The sequence below is a fragment of the Fringilla coelebs genome, assembly GCF_963513975.1.
Source record: "Fringilla coelebs genome assembly, chromosome: 10".
Classification (NCBI taxonomy): domain Eukaryota; kingdom Metazoa; phylum Chordata; class Aves; order Passeriformes; family Fringillidae; genus Fringilla; species Fringilla coelebs.
The window spans coordinates 21407100-21425719 of NC_140036.1; the positions used below are offsets into that span (position 1 = coordinate 21407100).

Here is an 18620-nt window from a genome sequence, read left to right on the forward strand (position 1 = left end):
TGGCCAGTCATGTTGGAACCAGCCTGAGCAGTAGGACAGCAGCTCTCTCCTGGGAAGCCTGGCGCTGCTTGGCAACCTTCCCCTCAAAGGAGGTTTCCTGCTCAAAGACACAGTCAGAACCAAAGTTTGTCTGGTTAAATAAAAAATAAAAATTGAAAAGAACACCTGGTTCCTAAATCATAGGAAGCTTTCAAATATCCACCTCAGTGTCTTTGTATTTTCAGGTTTGAAGAACTCGCATGCAAGAGGCAGAGTTTTGTTTTATTGCTGTTGATACTAAACATTGATCAGAAGTATAAAGTAGGGCATGTCGGGGTAGGGTTTGAGATTCTGATCTCCTCCACTGATTCTCAGCACTGGCCTGATTCCTCTTTCTTGCTCCCAATCTTCTGGAGGGCCACAGGCCTCTCAAGCCTTCTAGCCTTTTACTGCTTCATTTTCTGACAAACCCCAAATGCATTGCAAGCTGATAGGTGCAGGATGATGCTCCAATGGCTCTGTCTGGCACCGTGGGGTCCCCACAGAAGCAGTGCCAATGTCAGGATGCTGCTGCTGGTGTCACTGCACGACATTTCTGTCCTCAATGCCATTCCTGTTCCCTTTGGCAGCTGGTGATGGAGTTCTGCGGCGCGGGCTCCGTCACCGACCTCATCAAGAACACCAAGGGGAACACCTTGAAGGAGGAGTGGATTGCCTACATCTGCAGAGAGATTTTGCGGGTACGTGTCCAGGGGGAGCGGAACGTTGTTGGGAATGTGGCAGTTCAGGGCTCAGGGGACACAGGAAGCCTTTGGCTCCACAGATTTCGTGGATGCTGTGCTGCCATGGGCTGGAGCCTCTGCGGTGCCAGCAGGCGTGAATGATTCATGGGCCTGTGTGATGCATAATAAATAAGCCCTGCTTAATGCCCTTTAGCTCTGTTAGTTGCCTGAATTTTAACCCTCTTTTTCCTTCAACAAAAATGTAATCTCCTGTTAGTATTAAAATGGCAAAGATTTATTTATGCTAGAACTACGTTTTTAGTTAACAGAAAGGGGAGGACTAATAAAGTCTGTGGAAAGAAGAATCTTCATGATTAAAAAGCATCCTATGTTTTTTTTAAATCCACATGTCTGATTTTAATGAGGATGCTGCAGCTTTTATACGCACAATATAAATGTTTGACTGAGATGTCTTAAAATGGGCCATGCCAGAGTTTCATGTACTGAGAGCTGGCAGCTTCAGCAAAAACTTCCCTGCATTTTGCTTTGCTGAGGTTAGAGGATGGGGTTGTAATGGTTGCCCTACGTTAAAATCTATTGCTCTGTGAGCTGAAGATTTGTTCAAGAGAAAACAGGAATATTTGGCATGTGAAGGAAACCTTACAAGAGCCATCAAGTGATAGGATGAGAGGAAAAGGCCTCAAGTCACACTGGGGGAGATTCAGGAAAAATTTCTTCGTCAGAGGGGTTGTTAAGCACTGGAACAGGCAGTCCAGGGAAGGCTGGATCCCCATCCCTGGGGGGATTTAAAGGGATGTGGCTGTGCCACTTAGGGACATGTTTTTGTGGTGGCCTTGGCAGCTGTCAGGGTTATAACATGGTCTGAAAGGTGTTTTCCAACCTAAACAATTGTTTGATTCTATGAATGAAAATGAGGCAGAATGACCACTCCAAATGGATGTGCCTGACACTGAGGCTGCCATGGCTGTCCAGAGGTGACACAGCATTTCTGCATTGACCCTGAGTGCCACTGTCCACACCAGAGTGATGTGCAGAAGGTGCTGGTGCTGTAACTCATCAGCTTTTGTATGGACACTGCTTTCAGTGCCAGGAGGGCACAGTTACATGGGTTTATTTTTAGTGTATGAGCTCCATGAGCCTGTTCCTTAAAATAGTCTCTGGCAGTGAGTCAAAACCCAGCCTCTGACTCATGTCCCAGGGCCAGCATTGGGTGTCACCTACTGCATTTTGGCTACACATTGGGGTGATGGTGGGTGGCTCTGTGGGGTGTGGGGTGAGGAAAAGCTCCCAGCTTCACACTGCAGAACATGGCTCAGGCTTGGTTCAGACAGTGATGGACAGTTGGAATTCTAACACAAGGCTCAATCCCACATTGTTAAAGGATTTATTGAAATCCTGTGGAATTTTTGTTTTGCCTCAAATGCTCAAAGGTGCCTGTAACCAAGTATAATAGGGCTAAAAAAAGGACTCCTATACAGATATAATCTCTTCCACAGTTTTCCCAAGGTAACAAGCATAAAATGACTAATAACTACCGGAAGCGATAGCAGAAATCCTTTTCTTCCTCAAATAGGAATGTTTAATGTGAAATGCAAACCTAGTGCAAAATTAGTTTTTGAAGTAATCAATATTTTTCCTCAGATGACAATTTGAGTGGATTTTGCTTTAAAACTGAAATAATTAGTGAATGAAATAAAAATGTAGGTTACAAAGAGAAATTAATGAGCTAATAAACCAGCACAACAGCAAAGCTAGTTTACCTTTAGCCTTTGAGACAGGCTTTTCACTTGAGCTATACCTCTATTAGGGATATGTGCAGTTATAATATTTGTATTTGCATGGTAGCTTTTTTAATGCAAGTTTCTCAGTGTACTGAAATCCAGTTTACTGGACCAATATAACAAGAGAATTGTTTTCTTCAGTTTCTGGATGATGGAAATGGAGAAAGGAGACAAACCCATTCTATTATTTCTGCCACAGAAACGGCTCCCTGAGGCAAGGCAGCATATGGGGCAAATCATGTCTGGAGTGACAGAAGAATTTGGGTTAATACAGGTTCCTGCTGGAATGGGGAAGATTGGGTTAAAACCCCACAGAATGGACAGGCTTCTCGCCAGGCATGTCCTCCCAGCATGGGGCATGGGACAGTGTTTGGAGCATGTGATAAACAAAAGCGTTCTCAAGTGCTTAACTCCAACTGTGAACCTTTCATTTCTGGAGCGTAATTGGTTGAGGAGGAATGTCAGAAAATAACATGCTTTGAACTTGGGTTCCTCTAACCTTTCTCTGAATTCTCCAGGGCTTGAGTCATCTACACCAGCACAAAGTAATTCATCGAGACATCAAGGGACAGAATGTATTGCTGACAGAAAATGCAGAAGTGAAACTAGGTAAGAGTGGGTCAGAGCTCCTGTAAACTGCAGGTGGGCTGGCTGGGGACAAGCAGCAAAACTGGCTTGTACATGACCTGAAGAAAAGGATGGGTACCAAGAGCTCCTCTGTGGGTTTCCTTATGTTGGCTTTGATGCATGACCTTGGGTGTTGACCAAGTGCTGTGCCCCAAACTGCCAGGAGTTGATGGCCAGGTCCTGCTTGCAGAGATGCACCTGCAGTGGTGTTTCTGCTCAGACAGCTCTGCCACCAGCTGCAGGTTAAGCAACCAACACCAGTCTTTCATTGGATTGAAAATTGCCCTGTGTTCACCACCAGATGTTGTCAATGGCTGTTGCCCCACAGCTGCATAGCAGTGTCCTGGAGAATCCATTTTCAGTTTAGCATGACATAATCCAGACTCCTTTTCCAGGCTAACCTGATGGAGGGGTTTAATTTGCAAGAACTGCTCTGAATTTTGTGCACTCTCTAGTCACCCTGGAGAGGAGCAGGCATTGGTGTAGAGATCATATGGAAGGCAGCAGATCAGTGCAGGTGACGTGTTCACATCCTCACTTGTCCAGCATTGATGTTATTGAGGCTGTCTTTGCACAATTAATTTTTGTTGGTGGTGGAAGATCCCTTACACTGGTCATGTGTGTTGGGAGCCTGGTTTTCCCATGCCTCCTCTCTCCCTCTACAGCAGAATAAACCCCTGGCTTAACAGATGGCACCACCAGCTCGTTGGCTTTATGCTGGTGAGGTTTCCTCTCCAAGGGGAAATTCTCCAGGGCAAATCTCTAGCCATTGTGTTGTGCAAAGTGCAGTTAGTGGACCATAGACTATTCTCTCATTGGTTTGATTTCATAATTTTTTGCTTCATTTTGCAGCTCTCTGCTTGACATTTCCCATGGGCCTTTGTCCTTGGTCCTTAGCTCCTTAAGTCGTTTGCATTTCTGCCATTTGCAGCAAGAATTTAGGTAGAAAAATGAGGCTTCCACCAGTATTTGGCAGGCTTCAATTCAAATGAGCAAGCCTAGAACAAAGGCTGCTGCTTATTCATGTAGCTAACCCTGTTTCTCATTAGTATGAGGAGCTGTGATTTCTTTTCATTGCCTCCTGGCAAGGAGGAGAAGGCAGAGGGTTTTGTACAAAACCTGGACATCAGATGATCAGCTTTGTCCTTGGCTGACCTCTGTAGATGCCAGCAGAGATCAAACAGGAATGTCTTCAGCCACGTCCCCCTTTCCTGGCTGTGCAGAGCTGTTCTGAATGAGCACAATGTTTTACATGGAGCAGCAGAGCGTTGCTCAGGTTTGTCTCTGACCTTACCATGCCCTGCTGTCTGCCTGCTGCAGTGGATTTTGGTGTCAGTGCCCAGCTGGACAGGACTGTGGGCAGGAGGAACACCTTCATTGGCACGCCTTACTGGATGGCCCCCGAGGTCATCGCCTGCGACGAAAACCCCGATGCCACTTACGACTTCAAGGTACCTCAACCAGCATCTTCCTGCTCAGGGAATCGTTGCAGCACTGAGAAAGACATTGGCAGGCAGCACAGGCTCCTCCTGCTTTCTGGCTGTGGGATTTTGGGATGCCAGTTCAGGTCCAGCCCGAATCTTTGTTGTGCTGTTCACGTATCCAAATTTACTGTGAGGAGCCTTTCCCCGTGTGGAGAAAGGTGTCAGACTCAGACTTCCTACCTGCTACCCTGCTTTTTGGTGCTGTGTATTTAAATACTCCAGTCAAACAAGCTGTATTTGCTCTATTTACTCTGGAGAGGAGTCAGGTCAGGTTTAGAAAGGGTAAAATCACATCCTCTGGCCTGCAGGCTGATATTCACAGGGAGATGTGAAGGCTGCCACACAATCAGACGTTTAGGGGGCTGACCTACTTTTCACATGTCTCTCCAGCCTGTTTGAAGTTTATTTTTGGATCAGTGGCAGCACAACATCGCTGCTGAGTTATAATGTGGCACAGAGCCCTGTGCCATGCAGCAGATCCACAGGAAGGTTAGGAGTCCCACCTGCCCATTCAGACTACAGTGAGGTCTGATATTTAAAGCAGGGAGAGCTTATTATAGTTTATCTATCATAGTTTATCCTGTTTCTGCCTTAGTACAAGTTTCTGGACACACATCTGTAGAAATATCCCTTGGTTTTTTATCCCTTGGTTTTTTTGAAGTGTCCAGAACTTGAATTTCTAGCTCCAGACCTCCTAAGGTCCACTGAGTGTGTCCAGAGAGGAGGGCAGGGCATTGCCACATGAACTCTGGGGGGGAAGCTCAGGCATCTGTGAAGCTTGCTGTACTTCTGTTCATGTGCCTGCTGAGAGGTCACTTCACAAGGTGATGTTTAAAAAGGACTTTGAGACCCTCTGGTGTGAGCTGCTTTCTAAAAGTAGAGCACTCCAGTGTAACAGAGCCACAGCCCACCATTGTGATACAATTTTGGCTGCAATTACTGATTGTTCAGAGAAATTTTTGAGAAATGAATGATTTTAAAGAAGCCAAATGATGCTTTGCTCTTGCAGCCATTTAAGTGCATCAGTCAACTTTTGAACTGAGGCTTTTCCAGAGAGCAGCTCTCCAGTCTGAGTTCAGAAATTGTTACAGAAGGGTTACAGAAATTGTTAATGATGGCGACATGTAGAAATAGTTTAATCTCCAATTACTTATTACTCTTTGATTAACCAATTACAACAAGCATTTCCTCAGCTCTGCTGAGGGCAATGCTTCATGACAGGGCTGCACCCTGCACTGGCTGCTCTCACCACTTCTCCACCGACAGCTGCCTGTGCAATGCTCTCATTAATCACAGCTTTTTGTTATTATTTCTTTCTAAAAGGACTGATATCTTCATAGGCTACTTCTACCCTCTGAAATCCCTGAGGATTTTCTTCCTGCCAGAATAACTGGGGCATTTAATATGCCGTGGACTGATGCACAGGCTCCAGGAGCAGAATCCCTCCATTGTCCCCGAGGATCAGATGCTCACAGCGAGCCTCTGAAGTTGGCTCTGGCCATTTTCCCGTGGCTGGGGGTGTGGAACAGGAGCTGATTGCTGCTGACATGCTCCATGCAGGGTGCTTTCAGAGCTCCTGGTGATGTGGGAGCCGCTGGACATTAGTCCTTACGCCGGATCACAGCCTTGCACCTGATGCTCTTGCTTTGAAGTAGGGTGGGGAGGATGTAAATGATAATTATTTCTTTTAAAGGGATGCAGATCAGATGCTCTCAGGTTTGGCTGACTGGCTTAAAATACTGAATTAAAAAAATGAGATTTATGGGGTGAGAAAAGGAATCCTCACAGGCTTAATCTCTTGGACAAAAAGCCTCTGATCTCACGGTTTTCTTAGCCAGAAAGTGATGCCTGTGTAATCTATGGAAGGAGGCAGTAAATACCTCCTCACATAAATAAACCACTTTAAAAAAGAATAAATAGAACCCCCCCACTGTTGAGGTTATTTGTTGTTTTTTCCCCTAGCCAGTCTTCCTTTTTTCTTTAGAGCTATCTTGTCAATAAGCTTAGAATCAAAAGGAGGAGGAGAAGGGAGCCTGCTTCCCTTCCCAAGTCAAGGCAATGCAAATACATTAGCACAGCATCCCTTTGCATGATGCACTGAAAGGCTTTTTAGTCTTAAAAATAAAAACCATTCAAAAAAAAAAATCCTCAATTCCAGATCATTATAAAATGTGTGCTTCCCGCTGAGTTTTCTGCTTTCTCTGGGAGACTTAGAGAGATGATAATCCCTTTCTGTATTCCTCCAGCTTTAAGATCACTTGGCATCTTGCATACAATACTGGGCACCTCAATATGGAAAGACACATTAGGAATTTGGAAGGAGTTCAGTGGCAACCCAGAGGGAAGGGGTCATGTGTGCTGAATCATGTGGAAAGACTGTGATAATTAAGTATGCAGCAGAAATCCCAGCTGACCAGAAACAAAGAGGGGATGAGACTGTGCTGTGAAAGGGCTGAAAATAAGATTTGAGAGAGAATTTTTAAGCAGGTGCAAAGATGTGTAGCAAGGACAGCATTTGTTGAGGGAGAACTTGAGCTAAAAATGAAATTAGAAATTAGAAATCCAAGTTGCCTTTCGTGGAGGGTGTATGTGAAAAGGTGCTTGTGGCTCCTGCAGGCTCTCTCTAGCTCTGGCTGGGCTTTTGGCACTCTGTGCTGGGAAAAACAACCTGTCTGGGATTTACTCACTAAATGGTAGGTTTTGAGGCTTGAGGCAGTTTAGAAAGAGCAGCTCTTGAACTGGAGAGGAGAAAAGTGAAGTAGGATTGCAGGGACATGGCAGAAAGCAGGGCAAGGGAGAGCTGGATGTACAAGAGGAAGGGTGGAAGGCAGAGTCCCTCCCTTCCAGCCTTGGGTGGAAGGTCTGAGTCATGTTCCCAGTCCAGCAGATGGGTTGTACTCATTTTCTCTGCCTCCTGCACTGCCAGGAGAGCAAATCCATCCCCTGGGGCTCATTACCAGGGCTAGGGGTGCAGCCACAGCTCAGTAGTGGTGGTGGGCTGGGGAGGAGGCGTGGAGGGCAGCTCACTGCTGCTGTCTGGCAGAGAGCTGGGGATTTGGGTGGTCCTGCTGGCAAGGGAGAAGAGGGGAGGAAGAGTGTTAGAGGCATGAAATCAGAGTTTCACAGATAGGTGTGTTGTCTCTGCTCTGATCCTTCAGGAGGCTCAGGGCTGAGCAAGGCTTGGGAACAGGGTAAATAAATGTGTGCATTTCTCCTTGCACTGGCAATGTCCCTCTGCTTCCTTCCACAGAGTGACTTGTGGTCTCTGGGGATCACAGCCATCGAGATGGCCGAAGGTGCTCCCCGTGAGTAGAGTCATGGCTCTGTCCATTACCCCTGGGTTGTAAGTGCTGGGCTTTGCTGAGCACCAGCCAGAGCTCAGCTCTGTGCAAGGAACACCACCCCAAGGTTTTCCCTGGGATTGCTGAGGTGGAGCTCACAGCACCCATGGGACAAAGCTGCCGGGGCAGCATGGCCCAGGGGGCAGGCTGGGCAGGGAGCAAAGGCAGCTGTGTGACACCTGATACATCCTGGAGCACTCTGGGACATGGTTTCCTTAAATAAAACACAGATGAAGAAGGGGTGGAGGACTGGAAGCAGGTAAAACACCTCAGAGCTGGTGTGACACCGATAGTGACACACTGGGTTCACCTGGGTGCACCTGCACAGGTCACACTGCCACGGTTTTCAGTGTTGTCCTCACACTGTCCTTGCTGGAAAATGCAAGTCAATAAAGCAGAGCATCGTGCCACGTGGTGTGGCTGTCCCATGCTCACTGATGGCCCACTGATGTCAGCACCTGGCAGGTGCTGAGGACCTGGAGCTGCAGGAGCAGAGATGTCCCCAGCCAGCACCTGCAGTGACCCTGGCGGTGCTGGGGACACTCAGAGCCCTTGGCTGGGGACATCAGAGCCTGAACTCACAGCCCTTGGATGGGGACATCAGCCCTCACCTGGGCCCCGGGGCTGGGGGTGTCTCTGGGGGGTTGTTGCTGCACTCATCCTGCCACGAGGGTCTGTCAGCCTCAGAGGAAGCTGGGATCTCCCAGCTGGATCTCCCAGCTGGATGTGTGTGCTGTATTTAATGCCTCTTGTTACAAATTGCAGCTCTGTGTGACATGCATCCCATGAGAGCCCTCTTCCTCATCCCCCGCAACCCGGCCCCGAGGTTGAAATCAAAGAAGTGGTGAGTTTCTTTCTCCATCTTTAGGGACTGTAGAACATTGCTGGTGCAGTCTTTTTCTGCAGCTGGGCACGCTGGGGACGTGGTGTTGATATTTATGTCGTTTTGGGGGTTGGTGATGCTCTCCAGCATCACGCTGGTGAGTGCAGGTTTGGGTTTTGGTGTTCCATGGAGAGCAAGTTTTGTTCTGAAGGATCCACTGTGGGATGGAGGCCTTCCTTGGTGAGCAGCACACTCACCCTGCCATTTCACAGTGCAGAATTGGCTTTTCCTGGGCAGTTTGTGGAGCCTGAAGTCTGATGACACTACTTGGCCCCTGTTTCATTCCAGTCAGGTTCCGTTCTCAAGTGGAAACATGTATCCAGGCCAGAAAAAAAAGAGGATGGTTTATCTTGAAGGCCCAGGAATGCAGAGATTTGTACTTTGTTTGGGCTTTATTTTAAAATTTTGCAGGAAAAGATACATCACTGTTTTGGAAAAAAAAAAAAAAAGGAAAGAAAGTGAGGCATGCCAATAAAAACCCACAGGAAAAATATTCCTGAAGCCCAGCCAGATGTTGTTTTGTTACTGTATGTTCTGTATTGATGGAAGTGGAGTCCTTAAAAACACTTGTCTTTGGTTTGTGCTGTTTTCCTGCCCCAGATTCAGCAGTGGTTTAGTCAGGAAAGATCTTCCACATGTTGGAGAGACAGCACTGCCCCTTGTCCCCAGATGGGCTGAGCTCACAGAGGGAAGCTTTGCCTTAATCCTTTAAATTATGCTTAGTATCTTATTGATTGCACACCCATAAAAAGGAGACGAGCCCATGGTATGTACTGACAACACCTGGGGCAACAGCAGCAAATATTTTATTGCTGGCAGAGGAGTGAGAGGGACTTGGAGACCTCTGCTTTGGATGCATGGTGGTGGGCTTTTAGGACCAGCCTAAAACTTCACCAAGGCTTTGGCAGAAAGCATCTCAGTTTGGTCAGCCTGATCAGCTGCTCCAGTACCAAACCAGGAGGAGAGGGACCGTTCCCAGCTGGCTCTGCAGAGGGTGTCAGATATTCCTGCTCTCTTTGCATGACCTTTTGAGGATACAATTAGTCAGCTGAGAAAATAGTGTAGGTGCTTGTTTTCTGCCAGATCACCAGTCTGTTCCTTTGTTATCCTCACTCCTACAGCACAAAAAGGATTGTGAGACTTGAGAGTTTATTTTTCATACAAAAGTGCTGTTTATTCAGCAAAGACTCCCTCAGCCTTCAGGCAGAGGGGAGCTGATGAAAGCAGATTTTGAGCAGGATGTTTCCCCATGTCCTTAAGGTAAAAATGGAGCTGGGATGGAATTTGTATTTGAGTCCCTGCCCTGCCATTGCAGGATGTGCTCAGTGCAAGGTGGCATGTTCCTGGGCACCCCCTTCCCACGCACATCTGGCAGCTGTGCTGGGTTTGCACATCCTGTGGGGTCTGCCTGGGGTCACTTGGTCTGCCCAGAGTTGTGCCAGGGGTGCCATCCTGGGTGCTTTGATGGAAGATCTGGGAAGCCACAGTGTAATAAAACTCCAGCTTGAAGAGGCAGCTTGGTGCTCACCTGGCCTCTGCTCCCCTTCCATGATCAAGCAGGCATCCCTGGTGTCCATCAGAGCTGGGACATGTGTACCTCAGGTAGCTCAGACCTCTGTTCATCTTCCAAGCTGTTGTTGCAGTGGAATGCTCCAAAGGATCCTGATAAAGCTCCACCAGCTCCTTGAAAGCAAATTTTTGCAGCATTTTCAATGTGGCACTGGGCAGATTTGCTGTCCTTGGCTCATTTCTCAGCTGGAGGTTTTTGGGCCTTGCCAGGATGAGTCCTGGAATTCTGCAAGCCCGTCCCAGGAAGAGTGGAGATGTTTGACCAGGTTTTTGGGGTGGCTTCCTGGCAGTCAGTGGGCTGGTTTTCACAACCACAGGTCACAAGAGCAAAGCAAAATGGAGAAAGGTTCAACTTGAGTTTGTCCTTGCTTTTGTGCACAGCAACACATAAATAAAAGTACACTACACAGGCAGACCATCTTTTTCCTTGCATGTAAAAGCAGTGAAGGGACTCCAGCCCTTTGAGGGTAAGTCAGGAAAGCCAAGAGAGAGCACTGGCATGGGAGCCTGCCCTCAATTAAAAATTGCAGAGAGGAAAATAATTTTGTTATGTGCTAAATCCTCAGAGTAGCTTTTGAAACAGTGCTGTTTTCCTATGAAATTGAAGTCTTTGGTGTATCATTTTCTTTCCCAATTAAAGCCAGCCAGCAATGAAGCTTTATTTTCCTCTTCCCCTGTTTGCAGGCAAAATGAACTCAAGCTTTAGTGATTTTGTTCCCATAAACCTTCTCTAGCCCTGCGTTGTAAAAGACATGAAACCTCTTTGTTAATGAGGTGATATTTGCACTGTGGTACCACTTCTCATCCAAGCAGCTGCAAAAGCTTTGCAAACATTGATTTAAGCTTTACAAACCCCAGGAGCTGGAGGAACGTGTGTTTCAGGAAGGTGGGCTGACCTGGCCTGGGGAGGGGATGAAACGTGTGGTGGAGTCCTGGATCAGAGCCAGGGATAAATCCCTGGTCTTCAGCTCCACTGAGGGCTGAACTGTGCCACTGGACAGGCTGGCTTGTTTGGGAGAGGAAGATTTTGGGAAATGCAGCAGCCTGAGCTGGAAAATGGATGGGAAATCCTTGTCCATGGCTGCTCAGGTGTCTTAGGGCATCACAAGGCACTGGGACCCCCATCCCATCACTTCCAGGAGGATAACTCTTGAGCTACTTCACCTGTGCTCTATTTGCACAAGCTCTGGACCACACATCCAGGATGTAGTCTCTCCAGCTTCACACCAGCAAGGGAGAATCGTATTTTAAAAGTGTATTTTTTTTTGAGCATCACATTGATTGTGCCTTCTGGGTACACTGAAACACTGTGTTTCTCAAGGCAAGGTGGGAAAGGCAGATTTGCTCATTAGCAGAGCTGGAGGGAAGATTTAATTGGATCCAGTAGCATATTTTATTTTTGCATCTCAATTTGTATGGATTAGCACTTGAAAGATAAATCACTTTTAGTCTGACAGCTTAAAAGTAAAATCCCTGAAAGCTTATTGTTTTACTTCTAATGCAATTCTGTAGTATCTGTTGGCTTCTGACATTAATTTATATTCATTTCCTTATTTGCTAAAGCAACATACACTACAGTAGCCTGTCAACATTTTCCTTTCTTGTAAATCCCTGTTCTCTTGAGTTTATAATGTGGTGAAATTAGTTCCAGGAAAACTTTGGATATGCAGCACTTGAGACTAAGACAAATTTGTTTATTAAAGATTTGGCTGAAACTGTTTTAGCTGAGATTGAATGTGACTTTGTGGGCAGGGAGGAGGGCAGGGCTCTGTTCCCATCTCTATCAAAAGAGCATGTCCCAGTCTCTTGGATCAGGGGCTCTGGGGCTTGCTGGCCCCCCAGCCCTGGTGGGTTGTGATGCTGCTGAGAGCAGGGAGGGGCTGCAGGCAACAGGATCATCCAAAAGTTGGCTGAGCTCTACCGAGCCCTGCAATGTTGGGACTTAAATCTAAAAAAAAATAATTTAACCCATCTTGTCCCACTCAGCTTCACAAAGATTCATTTCTTGAAACACTGCCTGGGGGGGCTATTAAATATGAGGAACAATCCACTCAGGCGTTGTGTTTATATCTGTGTGTGTTGTACCTCCTTTCTACCTGCAGTTTCACAGGTTCAGAGGGAAGGCAGCAGGAACACTCCCTTGCTGCCATTGGGGACATCTTGCTTTGGTGATTCTCTGGTCATACTGATGGTTCCCAGCTTTCTGACACAATGAGCAAGAACCGAGAAAAATCTTCTCAAACACCAACAAATCATTTTCACTTTCTAACGTGAAAATCAATATATTTACCTGTTATTTCTGTGCCTTCCTTCCCTGTTCTTGACCAGGTCTAAAAAGTTTCAGTCCTTCATTGAGAGCTGCCTAGTGAAGAACCACAGCCAGAGACCAACCACGGAGCAGCTGATGAAGCACCCCTTCATCAGGGACCAGCCCAACGAGAGGCAGGTCCGCATCCAGCTCAAGGACCACATCGACAGGACTAAAAAGAAGAGAGGAGAGAAAGGTCAGTGGAGAAGAGAGGAGGGTTAGTGGAGAAGCAGCAGCGCTCTGAGCAATCCTTGACCTCTGCCACATGCTCAGATATCATTGTCTGGGCAACTCATGCCACGTGCTTGGGGATCCCTAGTGCAGGCCAGGGCACGTCCAGGCAGGTGAAGCTTATGGGTAAAAGAAGACAGACAGGACTGGGTTGCCCAGTATTAGTTCCCCTTACTGAGATGGCTGAGTTTGTTTGCAAACTCGTTAAATTCAATAGGTGTGAGCCTTCGTGTGGTTTTGGGGACGGATTGTTTTGTTTGGTTTGGTTCCTCTCGGTCGTTGAAATGAAAATAAATACCTCTAACAATGGGTGTTCATGCAAAGCAGACAGGTGACTGTCATTAGAGTTAATCAGTATTTTTAATTTTTTTTTTTTTCCTAATGAAAAATGATGCCATTTTTTAGGCCAGGTGGTAATTTCCACATGGAACATCTAAGCCTTGATTCATTAAAGCGTGTGTATAAAATTTACGTTTGCATAGATCCGTGCTGGCGTGTGGGAGGGTGAAGCTGCTGAGCTGAATTTTCCCCAGCTCACGTATTTCATGCCAAGTGTGTTGATCTACGTGACATCCCTGCAGCACCAGCGATGAGCAGAGCTGTGCAAACGAACATCCAGATAAGACCCTTGCCCCAAAGCAATTCCGCTGACTAGGAATAACCCATTAAACTGAATGTTTTCAGTGAACTCTCCAGTCCCTATCAAAGTCCTCTGCAAGAAAGATCAGATAGCAGAAGAAACTTCTTAAAGTATTCAGCTGCTTGTGAACTGAATTTTAATTTGAAAGCTCATTTGTAGAATCCAGCAAATTAATATGTTGCTATTTCTCTTCTTATTGGTAGCGGAATTAATTTTTCATGCGTACCTTCCAGCCCCTTGTAATAGATTTCACTACAATCAAAACAATAAAATGGGATCCCAGTCAAGTATTAAATGTGTTTAGTCTGGCAAATGAAGGTTGGACCCTAGAGATGGAGAGTAATTGGATAAATGCAAGCCTTTCTTTGACTATAATTCCCTTCATCCGATAAAGATGATATCCCAACAGAAATTGCAGTATGTAACACAACATTGCAGTGAGCTTTTATGTAGATATCTTCATTGCCTGGAAATTACATGGATTTGCATAGGAAGAGCATATGTTTAGGGGAAGAGGAGCTGGTGCCTTCAGAGCCTTGGTTAAATCCCACCTTCCCATGGCTGTGGCTCCAATGGCTGGTGGTGCACCCCCTGTTGCAGAACCGTCCTGAAGAAGGGGGTCACTCACTGTCATATGGGGATAAATTCTTATTTTGTGCACACCCCCATCTTTAATCAAGGGGCTGTGGTTGTGAGGGCTGTTGCCCACTGTGCTGGTGGCTTCCCTGGCCTTGTGGTCCCCATAAGATCACAAAATGCAGAGCAGTAATGCTGTTTATTCTTGGTCATGCAAGGTAAAGAGAATTTGCTGTTCTGCCTTCAGAGCTCTGGGGTTTTCAGCCACTGGAAAAACAAATGAGTCTCCAGCAAAGGGCACTGATGAGCAATTCTGTTCCTAGATGAGACAGAGTACGAGTACAGTGGAAGTGAGGAGGAGGAGGAGGAAAACGACTCTGGGGAGCCAAGGTAAGAATCAGCATTTCATTTGTGCCCTTACATCCCTTTAGCTGTGTATAAAATCAGCTAGGATTATGGGCTCATATGAACTGGAAATGGAAAAAGGACGTTCTGAGCACAGAGTCCTGTTCCCTGGCAGAACAGAGGGAATTCTCGCTGCCGGGTGGTGCGTGGGTATGAACTGATGCTCTGGATCACCTTAACCAAAAGCTGGGGAAGAAAAACCCCATTGCCTGTAGGATCTGCAGCACAACATGGTGCTGTCATGGAAATGTGGATATTGAGATGTGGGAAAAAATGTGAGGTGAAATTAAAAAATTCTTTAAAATGTGGTTCCTTACATCCAAGTGTAACTAACTCCCTGTTTCCATGCAATTTTTCATCATGAAACCTCCCAGGTGCTGCTGCAAGCACTGTGGGGCTGGAACTTTCTTCGCTGACATTTTTCAGAGCCATTGTAATTAGTATCAGGTTATTCCATTATTTCTCTGAGATAATGTAGTATTTTAATAGCTGGCAATGATTCATGCTAAATGTGCTTTGTGCACAGCTAAATATAGTGTGTGCCAGCCACTGCAGCACCAGAGGCTTTGGTTAGAAACTTAATGTAAAGGAAACCTTTCCATTTACAGCGAGTAAATGACCAGTGAGCCATGAGCAAAGCTCTGTCACCCTGCCCTGGCACCTGCAGGCCCCCATCCCTCCACCCACTGCTGCCCCAGCTCCGTCGGGTGCTCGGATGCTGTTGGGATGCAGGGGAGAGGGGCTGGAAAACCACACAGGGGCAAGAGCTTCAAGGCTGCAGGGGAGAGGGGATCTTTGACGCTTGTCCTGTGTGCAGCTCCATCCTGAACCTGCCCGGGGAGTCGACGCTGCGGCGGGATTTCCTGCGGCTGCAGCTGGCCAACAAGGAGCGCTCGGAGGCGCTGCGGCGGCAGCAGCTGGAGCAGCAGCAGCGCGAGAACGAGGAGCACAAGCGGCAGCTGTTGGCCGAGCGGCAGAAGCGCATCGAGGAGCAGAAGGAGCAGAGGAGAAGGCTGGAGGAGGTAACCGGCCAGGGCTGAGCTGGTTTTATTGGGTGGAGCGGCAGGATTTCTGGTGGCACGTCCCAAGGGACTGTAATAAGAGTTGCCTCCTTGAGCCAGGTCTTGTAAGTTCTTGGAGGTCTGTTACTCACCCAGGATGGCTCAGCTACCTTTGGAGGCGTAAAATCAGCAGGATGGCTTCTGTCGCAGTGTTGGAAACAAAAGAGTTTAATAAAAGGCAAAATAACAAATAGAGAAGAACCGAGCCAGGTGCAAGAGGTCCTCGCTCCTGGTAAAACACCTCACAAAAGCCATTAGTTTCTTTGTTCACCTCTTTTTTTAGTAAGTTGCTCAGGTGGGACTTTTTGGCTCCTGTCCACTTGTCTCTCCTTAAGTTTGAGGTGAAGTCCCCTAAGCCTATGAGGTGTCTTTTCACCCAATCGAGGAGAGAAACTTCTGGGCTTCTTTCCTTTCTGACGGGACAAAGGATAGCTTTGTCACTCTGTCAACAAGGAACACATTCCTATAACTGTTCTCAGGTGGTTTAAGGTCATGTCTGACCTCTCCAGTCAGTAACCCCAAACATTTTGTTACACTGGTCAAGCCCCTCTGCTCATCCTTTTGGTGTAGCCACCTCCAGCCACTCTCCCCACCATAGCCAAGTGTTGCCAACTTTTGTGAAGGTAATAGAACTGGTTTGCTGTAAATAAACCCTTGGAATTCCAAGCCCAAAGGGTTCCTGGAACCACTGAGCAGAGTTAGCCCATGACTGAGGTGACAGCTGTGTTCAGTCGAGGTGTGCAGTCCAGCATCTGTCAAGTTCACTATCATTGTTTGCTCCTGTGGACTGTTACAGTGGAAAAGAAGCTGAAAAGCTCAATTTTCCCTATCCCTGGATCCATGTGCCATTTGTGTCCCATTTAATCCATAATTTCAACTTCAGTCTTACAGTCCCTGCCAATTACAATTTCTCTTGCAGGGGAGGGGCAGATGCCTGCCTGACTTGTGCAATGATCCATATGTGCCCTGAAGGATAAGATTTCATTACCCTGGTCTTAACATACCAGCCACAAATGCAATCAGTCTTAAAATTATCCACCCCATTTAAAATCCAGCTGCAGGATTTGACCTTGTGACTTTGGATGTCCCTGAGCTGCTCACCCAGGCCATGTGCTCTGAAGGAAGTGCTAGCTTTTGCTTCAGCTCCTGGTTGTTGTATTGAAGAAGTTCACCAAAAAATAAAGGGACTTTTCCCCATTTCTTGGGGTTTTTGATGGGTTTTTTCCAAAAGACACCCATTGCCTTGCTCTGAACTCAGCCCAAGTGGCTCATTGAAGGGTTCATACCTTAAGGGTCATTAAATTAGCTTTCTGAAGGGGTCACCAATGTGTCTGATAAAAGGATTTTCAGTAAATGGAGTATTAGAGAATCCACCCTCTTAATGTGCTCAAGCAAGAGGTCTGTTACTCTGGCCACCAATCTCTCCCTGTGCTGGGTATTGCCTCAGGCCAGGGGCACAGACAGGAAGGAATTTCAGGCAGCTGATGGTGATGGTATGGCTGCTCTTCGAGGTGGTCCTCTGAGCCCCTCCAGGGCAAAAATCAACACAGGAAAATCCCAGGCAAAGCATTTTTTCAGTCTGGTAAATATGTAGGTCTGTCCTGTTGTCAGAGCATGGAGTGTTCAATACTTTGTAGGTCAGGCTTTGCTAGAGCCCTGCACCCATCCCAAAGCTGGCAAGAGGACAAGGAGAGGACAAGGTTTGCACATAGATGCACCCCAAAATCCCCTGCCCCGGTGGGTGTTTGTGAGGACTGTTTTAAGGAAGCCTGGTTCTGCCTTTGTCTCAGCCTGCTTGCTGCAAGCAGTACAGGAGCAGAACAACAGCAGAATAAAAGCAGACACCAGATTAACTGCAATCCTGTAATGAATACAATGCTTGCTGCTGTATTAATATGTTCTCTTCACATAGAAGAAAATTGTTCTCTTTGCTGCTTCCCAGGCAGGTTTTGAATGGAGGACTAATCCCTTTGCTAAGCAGGAGAGCTCTGCCCTGAGCTACGGAGTTGCTGCCTTGCTGGGCTGGGCTGTGCTCAGTCCCCTGGGCTCTGCCAGTTCCCTTCTGTTGTGTCCCCAAGTCATTAGAAGTTAATGCCACCATGGCCAGGATTTAAACCCAATGCCTTTTCTAGTGGCTCTGAACAGCCCCATTGGGCTCTTCACCCACTGCCTTCTTCCCAGCTGCCTTACAGCTTTTGGACCACAGTCAACAGGGGGATGTGTTGGAGCAAAGCTGGCCAAGAGGGTTTGCAAGCTCCTGCCACGTCAGAGGAGTGGGGAAAGGCAGGGGGGCTGTGGCTGAAGAGCATCCTCTGCTGCCCTTGATGTCATCTGTCCCACGGGCTCAGCCAGCATCAGGGCAGATGCTGGGGCCAGCTGGCAGCTGTGGTAACCCCAGCATCTTCTCAAGTGCCCATTTCCTCAGGTCCATCTGGCCAGGTTTAGCCTCACCTGCATCCAGCCACAGAGTGAAATGAGCTCTGCTCTCTGTTAGACACCGTTTGCATGGCGAGCAAGGAGCAGCTGAGTTGCTATGGTGAGGATTAAAGCTGGAGTCCTTGAAAGAGGTACAGACCTTCTGTTGCAAACGTGGTGGGTTGTGGCAGTGGTGAGGACAGATGCTCCCCAGCATGGCTGGCTGTGGCTTTGCCAGCTGCAAGGTGCCCTGAATCTGCAAAACCAGAAAATCTGTAAGTGCAGAGATTAGCAAACAAAGTTTCATCGCTGCTGCAGGGATGTAGTTTGGTCTTTGCCCTCCCTGGGTATTTTGGGGCAGGAAGCCTCTGATGGGTGGACAGACAGAGGTAGCCACCAGCAGCTGTCACAGTTGTGCTGAGTTTGGTGTGGCTGTCCTGAGGCTCCCAGCACACTGCATGGCTGTGGAGTGCTGCTCCAGCCAGGCTGCTGCTGTTGGGCCTCTCTGCTTTTTCCTACACCAGCTTTGCACTAGCTTTCATTAATGACTCTTGGCCAGGGATTTATTTTGGTTAAT

The 18620-nt window shown here is 47.3% G+C and overlaps 1 protein-coding gene across 3 annotated transcripts in view; it reads left to right on the top strand.

The window, feature by feature from the left end:
* Positions 1–18620, top strand: part of TNIK (TRAF2 and NCK interacting kinase) — a 149541-nt gene that overhangs the window by 87152 nt on the left and 43769 nt on the right. For all 3 annotated transcript variants that reach the window (XM_084212666.1, XM_084212668.1, XM_084212667.1), the window contains exons 5-12: positions 609–719; positions 3022–3112; positions 4451–4581; positions 7865–7919; positions 8721–8799; positions 12736–12911; positions 14486–14552; positions 15385–15589. In XM_084212666.1, the coding sequence (XP_084068792.1) occupies positions 609–719; positions 3022–3112; positions 4451–4581; positions 7865–7919; positions 8721–8799; positions 12736–12911; positions 14486–14552; positions 15385–15589 (915 nt within the window). The remainder of the gene's footprint in view (positions 1–608; positions 720–3021; positions 3113–4450; positions 4582–7864; positions 7920–8720; positions 8800–12735; positions 12912–14485; positions 14553–15384; positions 15590–18620) is intronic.